Source organism: Mirounga leonina, unplaced genomic scaffold (genome assembly GCF_011800145.1).
Source record: "Mirounga leonina isolate KUSES-001 unplaced genomic scaffold, KU_Mleo_1.0 Mir_170, whole genome shotgun sequence".
Taxonomy (NCBI): Eukaryota; Metazoa; Chordata; class Mammalia; order Carnivora; family Phocidae; genus Mirounga; species Mirounga leonina.
This window is the reverse complement of record NW_023270433.1, coordinates 32,342,816-32,368,949: the sequence shown is the minus strand read 5'-3', so window position 1 is coordinate 32,368,949 and position 26,134 is coordinate 32,342,816. Positions and strand designations below refer to the sequence as shown.

General features: G+C 43.5%; 1 protein-coding gene across 4 annotated transcripts; it reads left to right on the top strand.

Moving 5' to 3' along the window:
* The first annotated feature begins 478 nt into the window (after positions 1 to 478).
* ANP32B (acidic nuclear phosphoprotein 32 family member B) lies at positions 479 to 25,853 on the top strand. Of its 4 annotated transcripts, none has more exons than XM_035016235.1 (7): positions 479 to 840; positions 10,830 to 10,979; positions 14,649 to 14,771; positions 20,222 to 20,411; positions 22,708 to 22,832; positions 24,301 to 24,370; positions 25,404 to 25,853. In XM_035016235.1, the coding sequence occupies exons 1-7, from the start codon at positions 787 to 789 to the stop codon at positions 25,469 to 25,471; spliced, it is 780 nt and encodes a 259-aa protein (XP_034872126.1). In that variant the 5' UTR covers positions 479 to 786; the 3' UTR covers positions 25,472 to 25,853. The 4 variants fall into 4 exon arrangements, with proteins under 4 accessions (XP_034872126.1, XP_034872125.1, XP_034872124.1 ...); XM_035016234.1 differs by having other exon boundaries at positions 25,383 to 25,853; XM_035016233.1 differs by lacking the exon at positions 479 to 840 and adding an exon at positions 1,202 to 1,383.
* The last annotated feature ends 281 nt before the right edge of the window (positions 25,854 to 26,134 follow it).

Sequence of the window (26,134 nt, the reverse complement as noted above, 5' to 3'; positions counted from 1 at the left end):
GGGTCCTCGCAGCACTGCCCTCCCCGGCCCGGCCATGGAGCGCGGAGTTGGGATTGTTGGCCTCGAACTGCGTGAGGGCGCAGAAGGCGACCCCCCGCCCCGCGCTCCCCTCACGTCTCCCGACTTAGCGGGCGTCGGGCTGGCTTGGTCGAGCCGCCGAGAACGGACTTGGCCTTACGGCTCCCCGCAGCCCTGCGAGCAAACTTCCCAGCGCGGGCCGGAGACCCGCCTCCAAGCGCGGCGAGGTGGGGCCCGGGGGTCTGGGCTCGGCGGCGGGCGGGGAAGCCCCCCGAGCAAGGTCTTACATCAGCCACCCCACGTGCAGAGGGAGGGAGGAAGTCGCGCCAGTCCCCCGGGCTGCGCCTTTACCCCCGCCCCCCCGGCCTCCGCCCCTCCCGCCGCGCGTCTCCCCGCCCCGTCCTTGGTGCAGCCGCGGCCGCCGAGCCGAGCAGCGCCGCGCGGGGCCGAGTCGAGCCGAGCAGCCGCCCGCGCCGCGTCGCCGGTTTAAGCGCAGTGCGGGGCCGCGGCCGGGGGCGGCGGTAGTGAGACCAGCGCTGCGCTCCAGCCCCCTTTTCCCTCCATGGTTTCTCTCCGCTCCCGTGAGTAACTTGGCTCCGGGGGGCTCCGCTCGCCAGCCCGCACGCCGCCCGCCGCCTGGGACCGCGCCGCCGGCCTCTACCGCCAGCAGACCCCTTCCGACGGCCCTCGCTGCGCAGGCCGGGACGCCTCTCCCCCCTCCGCCCCCGCCGCGGAAAGTTAAGTTTGAAGAGGGGGGAAGAGGGAAACATGGACATGAAGAGGAGGATCCACCTGGAGCTGAGGAACCGGACCCCGGCAGCTGTAAGTAGAACCCCCGTCGGGCGCCCTCTCCCCCCGCACCCCGGATGACTTGCATGTAATGGTGGCCACCTGCGGGGCCCGGGCCGCGGGTTCGCCGGCCCCGGCTCGGAGAAGGGCGCAGCTCGCGGGCTCGGACAGGGAAGGCGGGCGGGCGGGCGGGCGTGGAGGGGGGGAGCGAGCGCGCGGGGATTAACTCTTTGGCGTCCGAGGGCCCCCGCGGCCGTCTGGGGAAGGCGGTGGGGTGGGGGAAAGCAAACTTTGAGCTCCTCGCCCGCCGGGGTCCTTCCTCGGAGGAGCGCGTGTGCGTGTGGCCGGCGGCGAGGGAGGGAGGAGGGGGTTGTGTAACGCTGGGAGCCATGTTTGCAGCCTCTCGGGATGCGCGGCCGGGCGGAGGCCGGGCCTGCCGAGGAGCCGCGCGGCCCGCCGGGGCTCGGCCCGCCGGGGCTCCGCGCGCCCCGGGCCGCTCGCGGAAGGGGCTCGGGCGGGGCGGTACTCATCCAGTCGGGCCTCGCGGTTGGCGCCGCCGAGGGCAGGGGCCGTGCGGTGAGGAGGGGGCTGTCGGCCTCCGAGGGGGGCGACGAGCCCCCTCGCGCGCTGAGGGGCTTGGGCGGGCGCGGCCTGGCGCGCGGAGCGGGGGAGGGGCGAGCCGGGCCGCGGAGGTGGCGCAACCGCCGCCCCTCCGAGGCCAAGTTTGAAAAAAAGGACGCGGTTCCCGCCATTTTTCAAGCCTAAAAATAAAACTTTCTCCCCCATTTCTCTCGCTCCCCTTTCGTCCTCCGGGCTTTTCCCACTCCCGGCCTCCCAGGGCGCGCCCCGGTCGGCCCAGGCCAGCCGTTGTGGCGGCGGCGGCGGCGGCTTCGCCTTTCCTCCGCGCCGTGGCGGCGGAGCCCGGGGCCCCTGCCCGGAGTCTGGTCCCTCGGTGTGGGCGGGCTGCGGCTCCTCGCGCCAGCCGGGGCGCGCCACGGTCCGACACAGCGCCATGTTGGCGGGCGCTCGTCTCCCTCCGCCGCGTGAGCCGGCCTGTGGGTTCGGGCCACCGCTGCCGGGCCGAGCCCCTGGCTTGTTTTGCGCCCGCCTCGCCGGGGCTCGGCTGGCATTGGCGGGAGCCGCACGCTGCGGCCGCCGCGGACTCCTCCGGCTCGACTCCTCTTCGGGCGCGCCGCCGTCCCCCTCCCCCTTCTTAAAAGGGCAACGCCAGGCGGCCGCCTCGCCCGGGCCAGGAGCCGGGGGTACGGGCGGGCCTCGGCTGGCTCGCGGGCCGCGCGATCTCGGCGGCCTCTGCCCCCGCACGTGCTCCGGGGAGGCCGGCACTCGCCGCGGCGGCTGCGTGAGCGGCGGGCGGGCCTTTGAGAATCGCCTCTTTCTTCTCCATCCTGCCCTCCCCGTTGCCGGGCGCGGGGCCCTGTTCCCCGGCGGCCGCGCCTCCGCCAGACCCGGGCCTCGGGTGAGTGGCGTTCCCTCGCCGTGGGGAAGCCCAGGGGACGTCCTCTCACCCTGCCCCGGTCGAACGATGGGCGCGCTTCGTGCAGTCAGGTAGCTGTGGGTAACAAGTTGCCAACTTGTGGAAATTCATCCACCTGCGTTCTCCTGGTGTCCCCACAAATGGGGTACGGGGAGAAGCGCCCCGCGCGTCCCTGGAGGACCGGAGGGGTTGGCGTCTCCACTTGGTCCCCTGGGTTTTCAGGTTGAGGTTCGACCACGGCAGTCCCATCCGTCCACAGTCAGACATTTTGTGTCGGCCACGTGCTAGTGTATTGAATGGTTAAGCCTTTTCGCACCCTAAGACTTGAAGAGTTGTGTTCTCATTTTGAGGAGTTGTTAACTTCAGACCTTTGCATTATTGCTGCGTAGCTGCGAGTCAATAGAATGTGGAGTAGATTTAGCCAAAATTTCCGAAAGTATGCAGGTGGATCTTCAAGGCACTTTAAAATCTAGAATTTCAATTCTTTGTGCGAAAAGTAAAGTACTATTAAAGTAGTCGGTAAGAGCAATGTTGCCCCCTCTGGGAAGCACACCTGGGCTGATGTTCTCACTATGGAATTTTTTCACATACGCAGTAACCAGGATATTTTCAGAAATACTTAAATAAAATGGGAGCAGGTGTGAACTTTTCAAGTAAAATCAACTTAGGCCCTACGCTCTTGCCAAAGACAGGTCAGGCATGTGATTGTTTCATGAACGTTAAATTAAAAGTCAGTTTTTCAGTTGCACTATCGGGCGACTAGGCTACTGTTACTGGACAGCACTAGCCTACAGCCATCCACTGGTTTATTAAATATTTGAGTACCAGCAGTATGGCAGGGTCTGGAAAAGCAGGGTGAACTAGACAGCAATCCCTTCCATCCTGGAGCCTCAGAACCCGGTGGTATCTATTGTACTGGTGCAATTTAGGGGCTTTGGGAGCATCCTGGAAGCCTGCTAAGGTTGGGGGACAGGTAAAGAAAGGCTCCCCTGGGAACCCTGAGGAGGAGACTGAGACAACAGGAGTTAGGTTTTTTGGTTTTGTTTTTTGGGTGGTTTTTTTTTTAAGATTTTATTTATTTGACAGAGAAGGAAACACAAGCGGGGGGGGGGGGGGGGCGGAGAGGGTGAAGCGGGCCTCCTGCTGAGTAGAGAGCCCCGATGCTGCAGGGCTCGAACCCAGGACCCTGGGATCATAACCTGAGCCAAAGGCAGATGCTTAATGACTGAGCCACCCAGGTGCCCCAAGAGTTAGGTTTTTAAGAGAGGAAAGCTTTGATCTTAAATTGAAGGCTTTCCAGGGAGAAAATGCTGTAGGTTTTGAAGGACATTCTAAAAAAGCTAAAAAATAGTGTTTTGCACAAAAGAATCATCCTTGAGGCAAATGAAAAGTTCGAAGAGGATTCCTTTAAAACCAAACACAGTCACATGGCTCCTTATGTTTGGGGGGCCAGCTGTTAGAGAGTAGGCTTGGCCTCTGGGATCCTGCAGACTTGTCATTTGGGAAAAGAAAACCTTTTCTTCTTCGGATTTACAGTTAGAATATGGACAGGAGGCTCTTAAAATGCATACATGCATTCCATGATTGACTTAATGCCATCAAGTGAGAACTAAGTGTTTGAGGAGGGTAGAGGTTTGATCACAAATGTTTTTTGTAATTTTTTTTTTTCTTAAGACCAGATGGGCTTTTATTATGTGTGTGGCTTTTTTGTTTTTATTTTGAGGTGCGAAGATGACCCTGGCAACACTTTTACCTTCTTGTGTTCCTTGGCCAGCGTATGCGAGACCAAGATAATAAGTTCAGTTCACATATTACTATATTCTTACTCCTTATAAACACAAGTATGAACATTTAAGAGGGGACTTGCAAAGAAATGTGTATTTCAGGTTTTTTTCTAAGACCAAAACAGCTCTTAATATCAGGTGTGTTCTCATAGTGGAAAATGCCTAAGATGGCATTTAAAAATCTACATAAAGAATGGAGATCACCATTTTAAAATACAGGCAAGGATAAGAAATATTTTATACAAAATATTGTGTTGTCAGTTACTTCACTGAGAACAAATTGTGTAGTGCTAGAACACACCATATACATCACAGAAGTTGGTGGTATTTTCAGATTTGAAATGAGACACTGATAGGGGCTAGTGAGATATAATTTAGTTATATTCCAAAATGAAAAAAATAGCTGTTGTTTATGTGAGGCGGTCATCCTTCCATTGCACCAAACATGGCAGTCTATTATGAGCACCTTATTGACTATGCATCCAGGGACAGCCAGCCTTGATGGTAGCTGTTTGAGTTTTTCATTCGGTTAGAAAGCCAGGCAATTCCTATGGTTCAGTGGATGCCTCTGTGGGACTCTGGTGGGCTGTGTGCGAAGACTAGACACTCCTCTCCTATAAATAAGAGTTGTCTTAGGAGACACTTTTCAGTTTCCTCTACTTTACGCCTTTAAAATTTTTTTCCCCAACTTCTGTCATCTTGTGTGTATTAATGTAATTTTTAGCATAATGGGATATTCTAATTGATTGCATAGCAATTAATTGGTTTTTTCATTTTTTAAGTATTATATCTAAATTGAAGGAAAAAATAGGTACAGGTAAGCCAAAAATAGTATGTGTAGATAAACAAAAATAAAATAGGATGGGTGTGTGTGTGTGTGATTTCTACCATCTAGACATTCGGGTATATAGTCTGCCAAAATATTTAATTTTTTCCAAATTCAAATTTTATTAATGCATATATTTATATAAATACAGTAAACTTTATCTGTGTCACTATTATTTTGCAGTCTCGTTAATGTCTGCATAGATCATAATTTAATTTATGGGGGTGGTTAGAAGGCTTTTTGCCATTTTAAATAGTACTGAAATGACCATCTTGTAATGTGAACCTGTCTTCTGTCAAATTGTTTAGAATGGTTCCTTTCTTTACCTACCCACCAATAGGATATGGGTGTTTCCTTCTTTCATGCTGATAGTCCTGTCATCTAAATACAATTGAGAACCATTAATATAAATTTATTTTGTCATTTTGAGAACACTTAAAATAATGGTAAGGTGGAAGGTTTGAACATTGGTTAACTCAAGAATGAAAGTTGACAAAGATGGCAGGAGTTGCTTTTTCTACATTTTTGGATTATTTCACTTACTGCAATAACCATGTATTACTTTTCTAATTTAACTAAAGGAATTGATAATTCAAAATGATCTATAATTCCTCCATACATTTCCCCCTCTCTTATAACAATTATAACCATTCTAATTGGGGAAAATCACGCAACCAGTTCCAAACCAGTTAGGTAAAATTGATTTGAGTAGCCAGGGGAGTGTAAAGTGAGAGCAAGTTGGAGAGGATGAAAGGAAAATTGCTTGATTTTTGTCTGTGGCCCTTAGCACCAATCTCCATAACTTGACTACAGTATATTTCTCAGATTTTTCGGTTAAAAAGTAGTAGAAAATAGTATTGCTTTTCTGATAGTTGCAGAAAACAAAAACAAGAGTTAAATAGGAAATAATATGGATTATTTTTAGTTTTTAAGTATTTACCTTGAATTCATATTTGGGAAAAAATCTAGTTTAATTGGAAAATGAAGGATGAAGAGTAAATTTGGTCTCTAAAGTTAAACTGTCTTCAAGCAGAAGGCCAGCTAACTTTTTCTTGGACTAAATAGCTCCCTGAGTTGTACACACAAATGTACAAATGCCTGCCCAACCTTACCTCCTTAGGTAGTAGCTCTGTGAGGATTTGGAACATAAGAAGGAGAAACTGGGGCCATTTTTTCTTGATTAGAATCCCTCATTTATTCTGGGACTAGATTGGGAGGCCATGGGGTTATGTACCCCCAACTCGCTGCCCTCTGTCCCCTCTCTCACAGTTCTATCCCTTGCAAGCAAGTCAGGGTCCCTCCATAGCTAGGAATAGGGCAGGGGGAAGGCTTAGTTTTCTCAAATGCTGCTGACCCAGTGCCTGAGAGCAAACACCTTTCACGTGCTCCTGTTTAGAACTTTATACGGGCTAGAAGAAGCCTGCTGAGGGCTGGCTTTCCAGACCTCTTGTCCTCGGGCACAGCCCCAAGTGGAACCCTGTGGTCTCTGCTTTCTTCAGTAAGTCCCACTCTGTTCTGTGCATTTTCCCCAGGGGCTTATCCTCTTACTGTGCCTCTGACTCTTTGTTCCGGGGGGTGCCAGGTTTCTTTACTACTACTTCAGCCTTCCTGGAAAAGGCAAGGGGCATGCCTTCTCTGCTGAGCCATACAGTCCTCTGCCTGATTCACCCCAGTGAATTCTGTTACCTCCTACTCGTGGAGATTTAAAGGTCTCAGGTGCGCATTCCGTGAACTTCTTGCTCTCCCACTTATAAACTCACCTACACCTGTATCCATCCTGGCTTTCTCCATAGCAGATGATCTATCTCATTTTTAATATGTAGCTTTTATTGTTGTAGTTGCACATCAACTTTTTTAATGTGATCTGTTGGTTTTTTTTTTTTGGCTTGTCTGTTTTTTGTCCCATGTTTCTTCGGGGTGGTTTTTTTTCTTTCTCAAGGTAAAAACGGTATCCTTGAGAAAACGATAAATTAATGCAAATACCTAAAATTTCTGTATATTAAGAAAGGTCACAAAAATAACAAGGGTTGGTTGCCATTTTAGATAAAGAACTCGGAACTCAATAACAGACTCAAATGTCTCTATTCTTTCACCTAGCAATCGATTGAGGAAAGAATCCTGATTACAGAAGTTTTGTGTAAAAAGATATCATGCCATTATTTATAAAAGGGAAAATTGGAAATATATTCAACAGGGAGGATTGTAATTTGTGGTATATCCATATACTCTAATTTCTGTAGCCATTAAAAATACTCAAGAGTTGTTAAAGTATGCTAAGTAATAGAGTTTTATCTCACCTATATATGAAATATACAGAGACTGAGCTAATATACCAAAATATTAACAGTGGCAAAAGTACTTCTTACATTGATGTGATAATGCTTGTGATCAGAAAGAGGTTCTCTTTTATATCCAAGTTTTCTATTGCTGCATCTACTCAATCCCCTACAATCCTGACAAACCCATAGGCAGTACTCTGACAAGCCTGTGACCAGTTTTCATCATTTAACAGTTGTGAAAGCTCTTTCTCATACTGGGGTGTAGGGGTGACTGAAACAGACATGACCTTGCCCATCATGAAGCTTGAAGTCTAGTGGTGATTTTTAAATCTTTATTCCTTTAATTAATATTATCATCATTGAAATGCTAAATAAGATTTTTTTTAAAGATTTTGTTTATTTGAGAGAGAGAGCATGAGTGGGGGGTGGGCAGAAGGAGAAGCAGACTCCCCACTGAGCAGGGAGCCTGACACGGGACTTGATCCCAGGACTCTGAGATCACAGGCTGAGCCAAAGGCAGACGCTTAACCGACTGAGCCACCCAGGTGCCCGCTAAGCTAAGTAAGGTTATATAGGAAGGTCTCCCAGCCACTCACTTTCTCTTCCTGAGAGATTTTCTGTATATATAAGAAAGTGAATCTGTTCTGCACATTTTTCATCCCACAGTGTATCCTGGAAATGAGTCCCTTGTTGATGGGCATTTGAAGTTGTTTTCTAATTTTTTTCAATTCTTTCCTCAATAACTTCTTGTGCCTTATTTCAGAAGCCTTTAGAGGTGTTTGAAACCAATGCTTCACCATTGGTACCACTCCCGATTCTTCTCAGTCTTTTTTGCACATTCCCCAGGGTTCTGTCCTTGGTCCTCTTCTTAGGGATTCCATCCTTCCACTCTTTTTTTCTGCCCTGATGACTCCAAATACAGAACTGACAACCCTCCTCTGCACCCCAGACCACATGTCCAGTTGTCTGGAGATACTTGGACCCAGACATCCCAAGGGAACCTTAAACTCAATATTCCTCATAGTATTCATTACATCTGCCCCTCAGAAAGCAGTTCCCTACTTATTTCCATCTAGCTACATGACTCCCATTTCTCTAAGCCAGACTTCAGCTTCCCCTCCATCATCTTCCATACCCAGCAACTAAACCTGCAGATCTGAACCATTTAACACCTTTTTTTCCCCTTCCAATTCCTTCCTCTTAATTCTTATTCTGCTGTTGGTTCAGCAAACCTGTTTTAGTTCACATTTGAATCTTTATGGTAGTTTTTTGTTAAGATTTTATTTATTAATTAGAGGGAGAGAGCAAGCACAAGCAGGAGGAGAGGGAGAAGCAGACTCCCCACTGGGCAAAGGAGCCTGATGGGGGCTCGATCCCAGGAGACTGGGATCATGACCTGAGCCAAAGGCACCTGCTTAACCGACTGAGCCACCCCGGCACCCCTTTATGGTGGTTTATGATGACCCTAGTTACAGTGGAATTTTACCAGTTGAAAGAAATACCCAAGAGGTGATTTCTCCCAGTGAGCTGGGAGGCAATATGGCTAACTCTAGTCCCTCCTCACTTGGGTTTTGGCATATTAGTGTCATTCTCTATAATAATTTGGATTCTCTGTGAGCTACATTCATAGAAAATCCCCCGAACCAAATGAGAACTTTTAGTTGTATTGCTGTATTAGATGTGTGGGCAATTACAGTTGACTTTATTTATTTATTTTTAAGATTTTATTTATTTATTTGACACAGAGAAAGATAGCTAGAGAGGGAACACAAGCAGGGAGAGCGGGAGAGGGAGAAGCAGGCTCCTGGCTGAGCAGGGAGCCCGATGTAGGGCTCGATCCCAGGACCCTGGGATCATGACCTGAGCCAAAGGCAGACGCTTAACGACTGAGCCACCCAGGTGCCCCTGGTTGACTTTATTTTTATGGTTTGTTGGTTGTACTTTTTTTTTAAATACAAAAGAAATACATGCTTATAAAAAGCTCAGTACAGATATGAATAAACAGCAGAGGTCCCTGTTGTTCCCCTCATCACTTTCCCCAGAGGTTACTTTTTTTAGCATTTGGTATGTCCCAGGTGCTACTCCTCTGCAACTCCATGCCATGAATGCTATTATCTCCCCTTCACAGAGAGGTTACGTGACTTTTCTGAGGTCACACAGGTTGTAAGTGGCAGAGCCAGGATAAGACCTTGGGCATCTGTTTATAGAGCCCACCCCTCCTCACTTGGCACCTTAAGATTTCAGATGTGATTTTCTGCAGAAAAGGGGAAAACGGCAGAGGTGTGTAAAGGAATGTAGAATGAAGGAAGGAAAGAAGTAAAAGGTGTAATTGGCCTGCGTGTATCCTAACTGTAACCAGGGCTTAAGAGGAGGAAGTAGACAGGGTAGTGAGAAGTAGTGAAGAAGCAAGTGAGAAGTTGTGGTGGTGTGGGTATCACTGACTCTAAATCTGTTTCCTTCTCTGTAAATGGGGGAGGGTGTGGTGGTGCAAAGAATAAAGAGTAAATTCTCCTTAATGGTAACAATTACTAGAGTAGTATCCTTGGATTTTGTATGGGAGGATGAAGACATTAGCTTATATTCTCATTTTAGAACTATGAGGGTCTCCCTTCCATATACATGCTTGATTAATGCTATTTAACATAGATTTACTGCAAGAGTGCCTTTGGCCGTTAGCTCTAATTTGCATCACTGTAAATTGCCCAAAATTTGTTAAAAAGTTGCAAGTTTCAGAGTCAACCACAGAGCAAGAATGGAAGTAGGGATTAGCATGGTAGATACACAGTAGACTGTTTATTAATTGATCAGTATTTAAAATTGTGGGGCGCCTGGTTGGCTCAGTCAGTAGAGCATATGACTCTTGATCTTGGGTTCAAGAGTTCAAGCCCCATGCTGAGTGTAGATCTTACTTTAAAATAATAAACACAAATAAAATCTTCAGATGTGATACCCTTGGATGGATTGGAATTCTGAATTTCAGGACCCACAAAGGAGATTTTCTGGCCTGAAAAAGGAACCTAATTTAACAGTTTTCTCCCCTGGAAATATCTTTCACATGTAACCCAGATTGATCTTTGTTTTGAATTAAGGCCTCTTGCATCTTGACCCCTTCTGATTATCAAGATAATCTTAGTGAAGATTAATAAAACCAAAAGTGGAAATGTATACTGTTGCCAAAATCTCTCAGGGATTTGATAGGAAAAGTAAAGTTTTCCTTTTTCTTGTGTCAGTCCCCTGGGCCTTGAGAGAGACTCAGCCAGTGGGATGGGGGCGGGAGGTGTTTTCTCTGCTTTTATAGTTAAAGCCCCCTTCTTGGGGAACAGACTTGGGAAAAGGAATAAGGGGGTATAGTTTCTTCACTTATATTTTAAGAACTCTAATTCTGTCTCTGGAAAGTAAAGAGTTTAAATCTTTATACCATGGTGTAAAATCCCATCCTTGATATCTATTAGCATACTGTTACTAAAGGCTTAATCATTTTTCATTTATTTATAACTGTAATCTAGGTCTAAGTAGAGGCTGCCCCTGTATGTGGATGTTTTTGCTGGGTGTTTATGGTTGTAGGTTTTGCTTTGTTCTTTGTTTTATGTATGGTTCTGAAAGCTTATTTTTTCCTTTTTCCCCTTTGCCATCCACAGGTGCGAGAACTTGTCCTGGATAATTGCAAATCAAATGATGGGAAAATTGAGGGCTTAACAGCTGAATTTGTGAACTTAGAGTTCCTCAGTTTAATAAATGTAGGCTTGATTTCAGTTTCAAATCTCCCCAAACTACCTAAATTGAAAAAGGTAAGTACTTTTTTCTTTAGCAGTAAAAGAGAGCACATCCTGAGAAGGGGAAGCATACATGATTTTGCCTGTAAGGAAGCAGTTAGTGTAGCAGAAAGCAAGTGGCCTTTGGACCTGGGCATATATGGGATTGAATTCCAGCTCCACCAGTTCCCTGATGGATGATCTTCTGCAGGTTACTTAATCTCTCTAAGGCTCAATTTCCTCACCTGTAAACTGGTGATACCATACCACCCAGCCTTACACAACTGCTGTGATGTTTAGAAATAATACATGTTGGGGGCGTCCGGGTGGCTCAGTTGGTTAAGCCGCTGCCTTCGGCTCGGGTCATGATCCCAGGGTCCTGGGATCGAGCCCCGCATCGGGCTCCCTGCTTGGCAGGAAGCCTGCTTCTCCCTCTCCCACTCCCCCTGCTTGTGTTTCCTCTCTCGCTGTCTCTGTCAAATAAATAAAATCTTTAAAAAAAAAAAAAAGAAATAATACATGTTGGATGCTCAATAAATAGTTACGAAAAGTAATTATTTTGTGACTAAGCTATTGCTGGTTAATTGCTATATGTTATAATGTTAGTTGTGTTTTTTTCTTAGTGTGCTCTGGTTTAGGAACCACAGGTGCCTCCCACTCTTCATGTTTTATGTTTGTTGGTTAAGGGTGAGTTTCAGTAAAGACTTTTCAGATGTGTAGTCTATGATAATTCAAACCCATTGTGTAATTCTTAATGACTAGAAAGTTTAAAGTGTGGTTGTGACTGCAAGAATTCATTGTAACAAAGCTATATTTTCCATCCTAGCTGATGGCTTATTGTTAGTACTTTATTGGTCTAATTATAAATCACCCTCCACACTACCAATTAAAAACCCTCAAGAAAAATGTGTTCTCATGTCCTTGCACATGTAACTGTCTCGGAGCTCCAGAATGTCAAACTGGAAGAAACTTTGCTCGAATCTTCCAGCCTCGTCCCTTGCTTTATAGGCATAGCAATAGACCCAGAAAGGTACAGTGATTTGCCTAAAGCCACCTACAAAAGAAGTTAGTACTAGAGCCAGAACTAGAGCCCGTATCTCCTATTTCCTAAACCAGTACTTTTTCTATTACATAATGAAAAGTATGTGTAAGTATTGCAGACTTTTCCACTGCTTTGGTGTTCACTTTATTAGGGAATTTAAGCAGAACTTTTATCTAAAGGTACACTTAGAAATCTGTAATCAGATTTAGGCAAAATGCAGGTAGGCTGTTCTGTAGCTTGCTTGAGTTCTGAGGAGATGGTTATGGGTTAAGTACATGAATTAAAAACCAGAAGCTTTTTTTATTCATAGCCTTATTTAGGTAATAAATGCTTAGGCAGTCCTCATGAGTTTCAGGTAACTTATCTTCCTATCAGAAAGAATAATCCTGTTATATTTAAATTAGTATATTGTTCCCTTTCTTCTGCTAAGCATCTACTTTAGAGGTTCAAGTGTAAACCTTTTATATTTACATGGTTATTGGTGACACTGGGAGCTCTGATTAACCCATTAAACAACTGATGGCTTTCTAGCATGTATCTGCATAAACTTGATGCTAGTATGATCCTAGTGTATTTCGCGTTCTGTTTTCCTAGCATCCTGATACATGTTCCTGATTTACTATGGTCTGTACTATCAGACATAGGAGAGAAGTGAATCTGTGACCATCTATATAAAGGCGCTATCAAATCCTTCTGAAGCCTTGTTAATCACTTATTTGCAGAGTTAGGGAGGAGTGGAGAGATCTACAAATCAAACTTAAAGGCAGATAAGACGTTCTCACAACTGATACAGACTTTATTTTCTTCCTACCCTAGAGCATAGATTTTTTTTTAAAAAAGAAACAGAATTCTGAAAGAATTTTTAGTGTGTAAATATCACAGGTTTCCTAAATTTACACATTGATTTCATTTCAAAATAAATATGCCATTAAATGCTTTGGCAGATTGCCTTGCTATCTCTATGCCCTAAGATATTCATGTTGAAAGGATAAGAATATTATATATGTGTGATAGTCTAACCAATCAAGGGAAATGGGAAGTGGTCTCTGTTTTTGTTTTGATTTACTGAAATCTCAATAAAGCTAACACTTGAGTCTTGATTGATAGACTTGTATTTTTTTTAAAGGATTTTTTATTTGAGAGCAGAGTGAGAGAGCATGGGCTGGGGGAGGGGCAGAAGAAGACGGAGAAGCAGACTCTCTGCTGAGCAGAGGCCCTGACTCCGGCTCCATCCCAGGACCCTGGGATCATGACCTGAGCCAGAGGCAGACACTTAAACCAACTGGGCGACCCAGACGCCCATAGACTTGTATTTATAAATCTAGAGCATGACTAGATAATTTGGAATATCCCATGGGAAGGAAAAAAATGTTTTGAAATGTTTTGTTTCCTCTTCTGAAATATTTAGTAACACCTAAGTAGTACTTAAGTTGTTTTTTAAACTCATTCTTTTAACAAATATGCAAGTTTTTAAAAGTTCCTCTGTTCTGCATCATGTAGTTCATTTCATTGCATGCTAAAGACTAAAGTACATGAAGTTTTCTTGCTATTCTGAGTACATAGCATAGTGGGAAGGGCGAATTTTTCTGAAGCTAGTCTGCCTGGCTTCAAGTCCTTGGTCACCTCTGTAACTGTTGTGTGATCTAGGGCAAGTCATAGAGTTACAGTTCATTGTCCTCATCTGTAAATGCAGGTAATAATTCTACCTACCGCATAGGCTTGTTGTAAGAGCAAATAAGCTCATATATTCCTAGTGTTTCGAACAGTGCCTGGCACTTAAATACTGTGTAAGAGTTAGATTTGGTTGGCATTGCTGTTGCGCTTAAACTAGAGAATTGAAACCAGTTCGGTGGCCTGAGTTTTTTCATCTGCGAAATGAAGAGTTTGAATTATATGCTCTACTGTCCAATTTTTCCGGCTCCAATTTCTTTTCACTTCAGATTCTAATTCCTCCGTGAAGGCTCATTCCTTCATTGGCACACCGTTTGCTGTGCTACTTGACCTGCCACTAAGAAATTAGAGTAGGTTCTCATAAAGGCTGGTGCCGGGTTTATGCAAGAAAGGGCCTCTGGGGAGTTGGTTTCAGCAACCCTGAAGCTGTTTCCCCACTCATTTTCCTGAGGTCATGGAGCTTCTTTAAGGGCTTGCTTTGGGACCTCTTCCCTTCCCTTAGCCTTTGGAGCAACTCTCTGGTGGCTTCCAGGTAGAGAACCTTCCAGTGTGTCAGAACTATACAGAACCAGAACAGGTTTCAAGTGGGCATAGTGAGCTTTGTTTGGCACGAGGAATAAGCTGCTTAGAATGCACAGACCATTTACCCTTCCTGGCAGGTATAGACCATTGCAACTTCTCAAAGAATTCTAATTTGTCTTGACCCACTTTTTAGGTTAGAAAGCGGATTCACAGATGTTAGGGGCCAGATCTTGAGCAAACTATTAGCAGCTGGTTAAGGAAATGCAACTCTTATCCATCCTGTTTCTCTTCCCCTGAAATGTTCTTGGGATCTGTAAACTACTTATCTGGTTTTAATCAAACAAAATGAACAAACATGCCCTAATAGGAACAGAGATTATTTGATCTTGATAAGTATTTAAGAATTGTATTTGCTACTTACAACACCTTAGTGATAAGTGTTTCTCTGTGTATTGTATATTCTCTTGCAGCTTGAGCTCAGTGACAATAGAATCTTTGGAGGTCTGGACATGTTAGCAGAAAAACTTCCAAATCTTACACATCTAAACTTAAGTGGAAATAAACTGAAAGATATCAGCACCTTGGAACCTTTGGTAAGTAAGTGAGAACTTGGAAACCAGGACTTACTGGTCATTTTCATTTTCATATTTCTTATAGTGAGGGAAATGCTTGGAAATAATAATTGATTAAGAAGGTGGTGGTTTTTATTATAATACTTTCTATAGAAGTTTTAAAGATCAGGGCCTCTCTAGTTATGTGTTCCTGTGGCTTTGCTCTCCCTGCCTGATACTGTGGTGGTTTCCTTCAAAGGGGAATTCTTTTCTTTTTTGGTCCTTTTTAACTTTCATATATTGACCATAGACTTAAATATTTATCTTAAATTTTTTTTTCTCAAACTGGCCAGGCTATTCTGTACTTTCATACTTTTACAGAAAAAGCTGTTCATACTGGATGGCATACCTGAATTGCAGATGAACAGTCCAAGGACAGCTCCAGTTAGTTTTAGGTCTTCTAATTGATCTTGTGCCCCAGCTGGATCACTGTTGCCTTAAGTTTTGCATGGGAACCCCAAAATCCTCATTCTTCATAATGGGATAAGCTGTAAAAAGTTAAGTGCCAGTTGGGTTACAGGCTTACTGTGTGACCTTGGGCAAATTGCTTCTTCTCTCTGGGCCTCAGTTTCCTCACTTATGAAGCAGGGAGGATAATAAGCTTTGTCTTACTTTACTTAGGAGTTCTCAGAATAAAATAAGGTAATGCACTTAACTTTGCTCTGTAAGTTGGGAAGCTGTGCTAATGGGGGTCCAGTCCACGTGGAAGTTGTAGGGCAGAAAAGAGCTGGAGGGACAGGTTAATGTAAAGTGTGGGGCAGCCTCCCAGGCTGTTCTGTGTGGCTGCCACCTGGAAAGTGCTATGAATTCAAGATTGTTAAGTGACTGATTTGTCTAAATATGACATTCTATAAATTTGGCTTTGAGACTGAATTCCATTTTAATAAGCTAATGGAACTCCCAACTTGTTTCACACTATCCAAAGAAACTTACGGTTTCTTTCTGTTTTTACATATACATGAAGTCAGTGTTTCCATTTGACTTATCTCGCAAACATTAATTGGGAGAGGGTTTTGCAAGCAGATATTGAGTGGTCTCAGGATCCAGAAGAGCAAAACCCAAGAGGATAAGGCATCTTTCTCTACTATCGTTATCTATTCTGGTGTCACAGTACATTAAAATATTTGGGTTTCACCTAACTTGTACAGAATGCTCTGTCGATATTTCAAGGGAAGATAGAGTTAAATTGTGACTTCTTTTAACAAAGAGGACTTCCTGCCAGAGTTACAGCAGCTTTTTCCTCCTAATCAATAATTAAGGCTCTGCTCCAATATAGGTTAAATCACCTTTTATTGAGTCCCTTTATTTTTATGTTTCATTCAGTGGGCCACGTTTAGCTCCTATTTCTCAAATGCTGGGAGCCTGTTTCTCACCTTTGCTTCTTGAATTTGCCCCTTTGTTCCATTATAGGTACACCCAGATACTTGGGCTGCTTGCTTTTTACTAGTTCTGTTCATTTCCTCTAACCCAATCCCCATTTCCAGTGTCGAAACAAACATTAGTGAGTTTTGCTGTATTCAAGGACATTAACATTGGCCCATTGTATCCTCCTGTAACCCAGAGAAAAGAGAACTACTGTCCCCCTTTTAGAGATGAGGAAACCAAGTTCAGAGAACTTAAATAATCACTCAGTGGCCACAGGATAAATGGCAAAGTAGAGATTCAAATCCAACTACCATTCTTTCCACTGCCTTTGGGACCTGTTCTTTTTGCCTTCGTATTTATTCCATACCCGAATTGACATTAAACTGGGAATTCCAACAGGAGCACTAAATTGAGTGCTGGTGTCTCCCAGCTAGACAGGCTACCCTGAACCTTTCTTTATTGTTTATGTGTCTATGATAGGTCTGTCGATTCAGGGTCACTGTGAGCATAAGAACCCCTTTTTTCTAGAACAGAGTGCCACGCAGTACCCTCCCATTGCTGGATCACTGGCTGTTGCCTAATTCTTGTGTCAACCCCAGTCCTCTTTGGTGTTTCACCAGAAGCCTTTGTCCATGTCCTAGCGCACAGAGGCAGAGCAGAAGCAAATGTTATATGGGAGTTGTTTTTTGGGGGGCGTTAACTGACCTGGTCAGTGATGTATGAGGGCCCTTTGGAGGCAGTGAAAGTCTGTGTACCCTAGAACAGTGAAGAGTGGGAAATAATCATTGTATTTACCATTTTTGGAGGATCTGCTATGTACCATACACTGTAGTAGATGCTTTATGTATGCTATTTCATTAGTAATCCTCAAAAAACATTTCTACAAAGAGAATAAGAAATAACATGGCCCTCGTTTTATGCATGAGGAAGCTGAGGCTTGGGAGAGTCTGAATCCCTTGTCCAGAGTCACACACCTGGCTAGGCCAGTAACAGAGCCACAGTGCTACACGCCCAGGGCCATCTGGAAAGGCTTGACCTCTCGCTATTCTCCTGAACTTGCTGTTCAGATGCCTGGGGGTGCTAGGTAGGTCTCCTGAAGTTATATCTTGGAATAAAGTAAAACTGTAGGAGAAGGTGAAGGGGGGGAATGTTGGGTCCGTTTTGTCTTTCTGAAAGTATTCTTCAGTGGGAACACCATCCTCATCCTCATTAACCACGTACATTTTGAACACCGTCTACTTTGAGCCCAGTTCTTACAGTCATTGCAATGATTGTGAATGCCTCTGCTTGCTACAGGGATATTAATCGAGAGACAAAGAAGGCATCAATTCAAACTTCCTTGGACACCTTTTTTAAGAGACCTGGGCCATCCAAACCATCCCCCAAAGCCCTTCTAAATTCTAAGAAGGCAAGCAAAATTATTGTTAATAAAATGTTTAATGTGTATTATGGCTAGCCTATTAGTTTTAGGCCACATTTCTGGTGTGGTAGCATTCTGATTTTTGGGCGTTTTTTTTTGTTTGTTTGTTTCTTGTTTTTTTTTTTTGGTTTTGGGGTTTTTTTTTTTTAGCAGTATTTACACATTGGGGTCCTGAATAATCTGTGGGTAGTATATTTTGGCCTTAAAGCACAATTTTATTACTTTAAACAGTTCTAGAGTACTACAGTTACTTGGAATTTTGTTGTTTATTTGCTTTCACTTCATTTTCTAGCCTACTGTTTGGCATGTTTGAATTATTCATAATGGGTTCTTTTCTCAGGAAGTAGCCGAAATCTCACAGATTCATGGTTTCAGAAATAGGTGGGCCTTGGGGGTCCTGTGTACTGTGACAGGAGATCGAACTAGAGAAGGGGCTTGAGGCACTGTAGAGTGTGAAAGATCAGGGGTTGTATGCATTTTTGTGCATCTGTTCCTAGGGAATAATTTTGAGAAGTAAATGGCTCATTCCCTTGAGTGATGAATTTTTAGACTTTGGGAAAGCTGCCTAAATTTACTTGTGGTCGTATCTTAGCTGGTATAGAGACAACCTTCTGTGGAAGAGAAAAGAGTTCCCAGGGTCGCCAGCTAGTTGTCTGGGGTGGTATTTCAACATTTTTTCCCTCTTTGGCAAGAAGTCCTACCTGGGCTTTTGGAGGTCAGCGCCTGCCCAGTGGGGAACCTAATCTGAAAGCTACACAACATAAAAGCAGCTCTCCCTATGATTAGAAGGGCTGGGGACAGCTTTCTTAAGACCTCAGGGGACTAACTTACATAAGCACATTATTTGATCCCCAGACTCTTGGATCATTGTACATTGGTGTTTTGAGGAGTGCATTTGCCTGTTGCTGTAACCCTGCTCTGTGTTCCCTGCTTGGCTCTCTGTTCCCAAGGGCTGCTCAGTGAAAATAAAACAAGTGTGGGAACCTCTTCTTTGACCAGGAAGATGAAGATTCTGTAAGTGCAGGGGTCAGCAACCCTTCCTCTGCAGGACCACATAGATGTTTTAGGCTTTGTAGACCATATGGTCTGTCGTAGCTACTCACTTTTGCCATTATTCTAGCACGAAAGAAGCTGTACATAGTACATAAACAAATGAAGTGGCTATGTTAGAATAAAACTTACTTTACAGAAACAGGCAGTGGGCCAGGATGGACCAGTCGTCTTTTGCCAAGCCCTGCTTTAGGGTAAAGATTTTTAAATCATTTTCTAACTGTCCTGAATCACTAAGATACCTCAAGTCCTGAAGACAAGGTTTTTTTCATCTGCATTTCTTTCTGGGTGCTTGTGAATGTTGAAATAGTTTTCCCAATAAAGCACCAAAGCCTTTGAACAGTGTTTATTTTTTGCAACTTCATGCAGAGATCCTCTTTGTTTGTTTTAGTACTACTTTCTCAGAGAATACCAAGTTTTTTCTCCTGATTCAGAACGCTTAAAAGTGACATTTATGAAGCTATGTGTCCTATGCCCTCCAGGCTTATTGGCCCTATTCTAGAGGGCACAAGGCTACATACTACTTGATGTTTTGTGTTTCCTTTTTAAACACTTGCCCCTCTTCTCCTTCCTAAGAGGGTCTGCTGTGACTTCCTGCTGCTCTCTCCTACTTGCCTGTAATATACTACCTCTGCCCTCCCAGTGTCTCCCTTCACCCTTAGTTACAACTTACAAGAGCTGGGATTGAAATACTAGTACACAATTGTAATAACAAATGAATCTCTGAGTAAAATACATGGACATTTTCTTACCCACTTTGGCTACTCAGAAAACCTTCCTCAGCCCAAGCTTTTAGATACCAACTCTTTTGTATTCTGTATTTTAGGTAGATTAAACCAAAGTTCTAAACAAATGAGGTATTGCAACAAAATTTCAGGGTCTGGTAAAGTCAGAAGAAATTTATATCAGAAAGGTCTGGTAATGGTCTTGATCCTTTTCCCCAAATTAAAAAAGTATTTCTCTCCTTCTGAAGTTTCAACTCTTGAGTGCCCCTTCCTTTTCCCCAGCCTGTACTGACTCCTCTCTTCCTGGAGAATAACCGTATCACTACACTTCTTGCTTTATTATATGCCATTCTCTAGTGTTTCACATCTTTGTCTTTGAATAGAAATCTCAAGTACTTCAAGATTGATTGCATTGACTAATTGAATGAATTTTTTTTCCCATCCTGCCACCCCAGAGCTTTGAAGACTAGGCTTGATATCCAGCAAGTTCTTGTTGGCCATTTGATTACTTGAACATTAAAACATAGTTTGGAACCAAATTTATTAAAATTCTGTTTGAATTGTCTCATACTGTGAGAAGATTCAGTTTTAATAAATATTTTTTCAAATTCATTTTTCTTAAAACTACTAATGTTGCCAGAAAAAGAAAGTTCTCTGAGAAGGTAGAGGTAGAAGGTAGATTATAGAATCTAAGATCTAGTGACCTATTATTATAAAGGTTGCAAAGGACTTGAAATGTTTTCCTGTGTATAAAGCTGAGTTGGTAGCAGCTAAATGAATACAGAGCCTAGAATTTTACCTCTTCGGGAGATGGGTTTTGTTGCTTATGTTCCTTTGGTTTAGGAATTTTGTTTCTTAATCCTTTTCTTCAGAAAAAGTTGGAATATCTGAAAAGCCTGGATCTGTTTAACTGTGAGGTTACTAACCTGAATGACTACCGAGAGAGTGTCTTCAAGCTCCTGCCCCAGCTGACCTACCTGGATGGCTATGATCGGGAGGATCGGGAAGCCCCTGACTCAGATGCTGAGGTGGATGGTGTGGATGAAGAAGAGGAGGATGAAGGTAAGTGGGTGTAACATGCAGTGAACCTAATTCTGCCTATCAAAGGTCATGATAAGCTATTGAATATTCTTGCTATTGAGAACAGTAATGACTATCCATGTGTATAGACATTTCCATTAAATTTGGAACTGGAACCTCTATTTAATCTTAGGACATTGAAGCCTTCAAATGATTCAAAATAAAAATGGTTAGCCTTGAATTTGGAGACTGTGCCCTCACACATTGAAATATTTGTGGTTTCCGTTTACTAAGAGGACCATCATCTCGTGTCTCCCTGCCTTATTCGTTACTCCCCTTTCTTGGTTACTGTCTGACTTAATCCTTACAAACTCAGCTTTGTCAACACTCCCAGATTGCATTTCCTGATGCCCGTGAGCTAGGTTAGGTTCCTTGTGCCTGCTAAAGCAGCTCCTCGCTTACCTCTTTCATAACCTGTCACTCTCTGCTATTCTTGTCCCTTTCAGCTATGCTATGATGATCTTCTTGGGTAGGAATGGTCTTTCTCATCTTTATTCACAAGGCCTAGCACTTCGTAGATACTAGGTACATGTCCATTATATCCAAATGTAAATAAAATAGCTTTTCTGATGAGCTTGTGCTCTCCTTGCACCGTGACTCACTGACTGAGCCACTCAGGATAAATAGTTTCTCGCCTCTCTAGTGGCTTAGAGGAAGCAGAATGATCAGTTTTCACAAAAGTCAGCACGAAGAAAAGTTACTCCTAGAATTCCTGATGTTGCTGGAATTTGTGGTATTACTGTATTTGAAGCATTAGTTTAAATACCTTTTCTTTAAAGATGAAAATAGACAAAACAAATAGTCAAGAAAAGTAGAGGAGGAAAACATCAGGCAGCTTGGGTGCAATTAATGGTGTAATACAGTGGTAGAATCTTCGCCAATTTACAGCAGATTTGAGACAACACAAAATAGGAGGGGATGTAGGATGGTGTACATCCTTACGCCCTTCACTGAAGGTTCTCAGGTAGTCCTGAAAACCCTTGTGCCTCTTGTCTATTTAAGTTCACCTTAAACAGGTCGAATGGCCATGTGTGCAAGAGCCTGTAAGGAAATTCCTTGGAGAGTGGGGAGAGCAGCTCCTGAGAGGGAGTACCAGTCAAGCAACAAGTTTGAGCATTTTTTATGTGCCATGCACTGTGGAATATAGTTTTGAAAGTAAAAACCAGACATGGTTCCTGTCCTCTTGGTCTTTACGGTCTACTGAGAATGTTAAGTAATCACAAGTGAGTAAAGCGTGTGATAATAGAGAAGTATCAGGTGCTCATGTGAGAGTGTATGAGCTGGGATTAGGAGGTCTGGCAAGTCTGCCCGAGGAAGTGATGTTTAACTGAGACCCAAAGGTTTGAATCAGTGTTAGCCAAGCAGAGAAGAAAGGGAAGAAAGAGCATGCAGAGAATAGGAAGCCAGACAGCACCCAGACTCCAGGACCAGGAAAGGTAAGAACCACTTGCCTCCAGGCCTGCACCAAATGGAGTGGAGACACAGAGGTTGCAGGTGCCTCTCAGCCTGCTGCTTGTTCCCCACCCACCCTGAGCCTCCCATCACAGGCTTATGAGTGTTTCTCAGGTTCCTCATCTGGTATCTGGTTTTGTGGTGGTACCCTTACCTCAGAGAAGGAGCTCACTTCTTTATTTATTGGGCAGGGGTGATAACTTATTATGGAAATTCTCAGACATAGACAAAGATAGAAATAATAGTAAAACTAACTTCATATTCCCATCACTGAGCTTCAGCAATTACTGGTTCATGGGGTGCCCGGGTGGCTTAGTCGTTAAGCATCTGCCTTCGGCTCAGGTCATGGTCTCAGGGTCCTCCCTGCTCAGCAGAGATCCTGCTTCTCCCTCTCCCTCTGCTGCTCCCCCTGCTTGTGCTCTCTCGGTGTCTGTCTCTTTCTCTCTGTCAAATAAATAAATAAAATCTTAAAAAAAAAAAAAATTACTGGTTCACGGTTGATCTTATATGTACACACTCCTGCCCACTTCCCCCTTCCTTATTTTGAAGCAAATCCCAGGAATTCTGTCCTTTCATCAGTAACTGTTAGAGTGTACAGCTAGTCCATCAGGACTTCTGGCCTCCAGATGTGAAGGGACTCTGCTGGACAGAGGGACTGAGTTGTAGCCGCCTGGGAGAAAGGGGGCAAGTGTGGTGCATGGGTGTCCTCGGCATTGGTGTAGCCCAGCATTTGTCTCATGGACAGACCTAAAGCACCCCAGCACCTTAGCAGGTGTGCCTTGTGGGCCATCGAGGGTATTTAATGAATTCCTTTGGACTGTTCCAGAAGGAGAAGATGAGGAGGACGAGGAGGATGAGGATGGTGAGGAGGAAGAGTTTGATGATGAAGAGGATGAAGATGAAGACGAAGATGTAGAAGGGGAAGAGGATGAAGACGAAGTCAGTGGGGAGGTTGGTGTAACTGCTGCTCTGTTTCCTATTTGTAGTTATAATGTGGAGGTCTTTTTTTTTTAGGGTTTTTTTGGTTTTTTTAAGAAAAAGGAAAGAAAAGAAAGGGCTTCTGATGAAAGTAGTAAACTTGTAAATAGACTAATAACGGTTTGATTGATTTAATTCTTGTCCCCCTTTTAGTAAATACTAAGCGGAATGCTTACAGAATGCTAATTAGACACAGTGCTTGGCTCTGCAGGATAAGTTTTGACCCTTTAGCTTATTGGGAGGAAGTAATGAGTTGAGTGTCCTTTCCATAGGGTGGGAAAACTGGAAGTGTTGAGAGCTGATGGTATGTCTGTTCCTTGGTTGAAGGATATGTTTACCAAGTCTGAACTTGTTCTCGTATGTTCAGCTTAATTCAGTAAATATATCCTATGCCTGCTGTTTAAGAGTTGGGGATGCAAAGTTAACCCATAATATGGTCCTGTCTTGAAAGAGCATGTAGTCTAGTTTATGGGGCACCCAGTGATACAGTATCTCTGAGGAGCTGAATGCCATAGAAGGACAGGAGAAAGGAGTGACTTGACTTTGACAAACCTCAAAGGAAATTGTGAAAACAGGCAAAGAAAATGAGATGTCATCAAAAAGCACATTGCTGGGGTGCCTGGGTGGCTCAGTCGGTTAAGCGTCTGCCTTCGGCTCAGGTCATGATCCCGGGGTCCTGGGATCGAGCCCCGCATCGGGCTCCCTGCTCCGCGGGAAGCCTGCTTCTCCCTCTCCCACTCCCCCTGCTTGTGTTCCCTCTCTCGCTGTGTCTCTCTCTTTCAAATAAATAAATAAAATCTTTAAAAAAAAAAAAAAAAAGCACATTGCTTTGTAGTACAAAAAAAGTAAAGCTGAGCAATTTGTGTAATCTCATCGGTGTTTAATGAAATTAAGTTCTTTTTTTTTTTTTTTTTTAAGATTTTATTTATTTATTTGACAGAGAAAGACACAGCGAGAGAGGGAACACAAACGGGGAGTGGGAGAGGGAGAAGCAGACTCCCTGCCGAGCAGGGAGCCCGATGCGGGACTCGATCCAGGGACTTCAGGGTCATGACCTGAGCTGAAGGCAGTCGCTTAACCAACTGAGCCACCCAGGCGCCCTGAAATTAAGTTCTTAAAAGAAGCTTTTTATGAGGATGGGCATATAGAAAATCCTCTTCTGAAATTCAAGATTTTAAACATTTCTCGAATTATCCGTTATAAATTGTTATGCTAATTAAACATGTCTGGCAAATAAAATGCTTACTTCTGAGAAGCAGTTTTTAAAGAAAATTTTAATTGAAGCTTATTCAGAAAAATGAACAGATTTCAGGACATTAAAGTAGATAAAGATAATATTAAAAGTTTCCTCCTTGATGAATTGTTAACATTGGCAAATTATCTTTTTCTCTGTACTTCTCAAGTTGGCAAATTAATCCAGTAGCACTCGCTATTTCTTTAGGAAGAAGAATTTGGACATGATGGAGAAGTTGATGAAGACGAAGACGATGAGGATGAAGATGAAGATGAAGGTGAGTCTAACGCATGCACTTAGGTCCTCCTCAGTTAAAAATCATGGGGAAATGTCCATTAATTTAGAATTTGAAACTACAGAGAACAAAATAAAATTCTCTTTGCCCCCCTGGTGGCCTTCACAGGCGCTTCTGAAGCGCTGTCGGCGTGCCTAGGCTGGTGAAACCTCCTGCTCTCCGGCAGTAATGCCCGCGTGCAGACAGGAGGCCGCCCTCGGTGCCACACTTGAACTGTGGTTTTAGACTCCATCGTTTGGATTACTGCCACACATGAGATTTTTGGTTTGGGAATTCTTTCACAAAAGTCTTAATAACTGGATCATAACTTTTGCAGAATGTAATAATAGCACCTTTCCAGCTTTATTACTGTTACTTCTTTTCCTACCACAAACAAAACCAATGAAACATCTATTTGTTTGTTAGTCATTGGAAGTATAGATTCTCACACCTGTGTGGGATTCAGAGTACCAGATTGTTTGCTCTGCTTTCCATTGGTTCATGCTTTCTCAGCGTCTGCTCTCTGTGCCAGGCACTGGACTACATTTACACTAGTACAACAATAGGCAGGGATCAGTACCTGCCTTTAGGGAGCTTTTTGGAACATCCTGCACGTTTAGGTAATTTCATTGACATAGTGATGAATTTTTACTAGTTGGAAAAAACAGGATGATGTGTAGGTATTCTTGGCCCAAATACCTAAGGATTCTAAGAAATACCTTTTGAGTTAATATTCACTTGCTACAATTTGAGTCAACTTAAAGAGAGCAAGTTAAAAATGGAGAAAACTGGGTTAACTTTGCTGTCATTTGATATGCTGCTGTGCATTTTGCCCTTCTTCATTAAATGGTTGCTATTTATGCTTTTTAGTTAATAACCTCTTAAAATCAGCAGCCTACCAATCTAATCAAGCTTACATTTTTTTTTTTTTAAAACCTCCCAACCATCAAAAAGTTCATTGTTGTTACTTCCATTAGGAATAACTTAGGCAAATACCTTTCTGATTGTCTCAAAGTGAATTTTTGTTATTGTGCAGAAGAGGAAGAAAGTGGGAAAGGTGAAAAGAGGAAGAGAGAAACAGACGATGAAGGAGAAGATGATTAAGACCCCAAATAACTTGGAAAGAAAGAACTGTTCAGTATTGGTTGGACTGCTCATATGGATTTGGTAGCTGTTAAAAAAAAAAAAAAAGGTAGCTGTGATACAAACCCCAGGACACCCACCCACCCAAAGAGCCAAAGAATAGTTCCTGTGACATTCCACCTTCCTCCATTTAGCCCCTCTTGGAAATTCACCACCAAGCTTGGGGACTTCATCCCAACAAAATTGTAAGCATTGTTAGGTTTTCATGTCAGACTTGCTGTAGTGTGGAGAGCTGTGATTGGGGAGCCGGCCATCTGTGGCTACCAGTTACACCGAGACTGTAACAGCATTTTTACTTTCTGTACAACAAAGAAGCTTTGTAAATAAAATCTTAACATTTTGGGTCTGTTTTTTCATGCTTTTCTTTTTAATGAATTTTTTTACATTAGGACATTTTATGTGTCAACTGCCAAAAAAGTATTTTTAAGAATTTAAGTGAAATAAACACGTTCCTCTTTGGTAAAGCCTAGTTGTATGCTTACATTTTTAAATTAGACTTTAATTGTAAGCTCATGTTAAAACACTAAAGAACTGGTTTCTCTGACATTTTTATGTTAATGGTTGTTGAGAGGAAATGCACAAGTGTATAGGATCTTTGAACACTTACCTGATTCTCCTCATTTC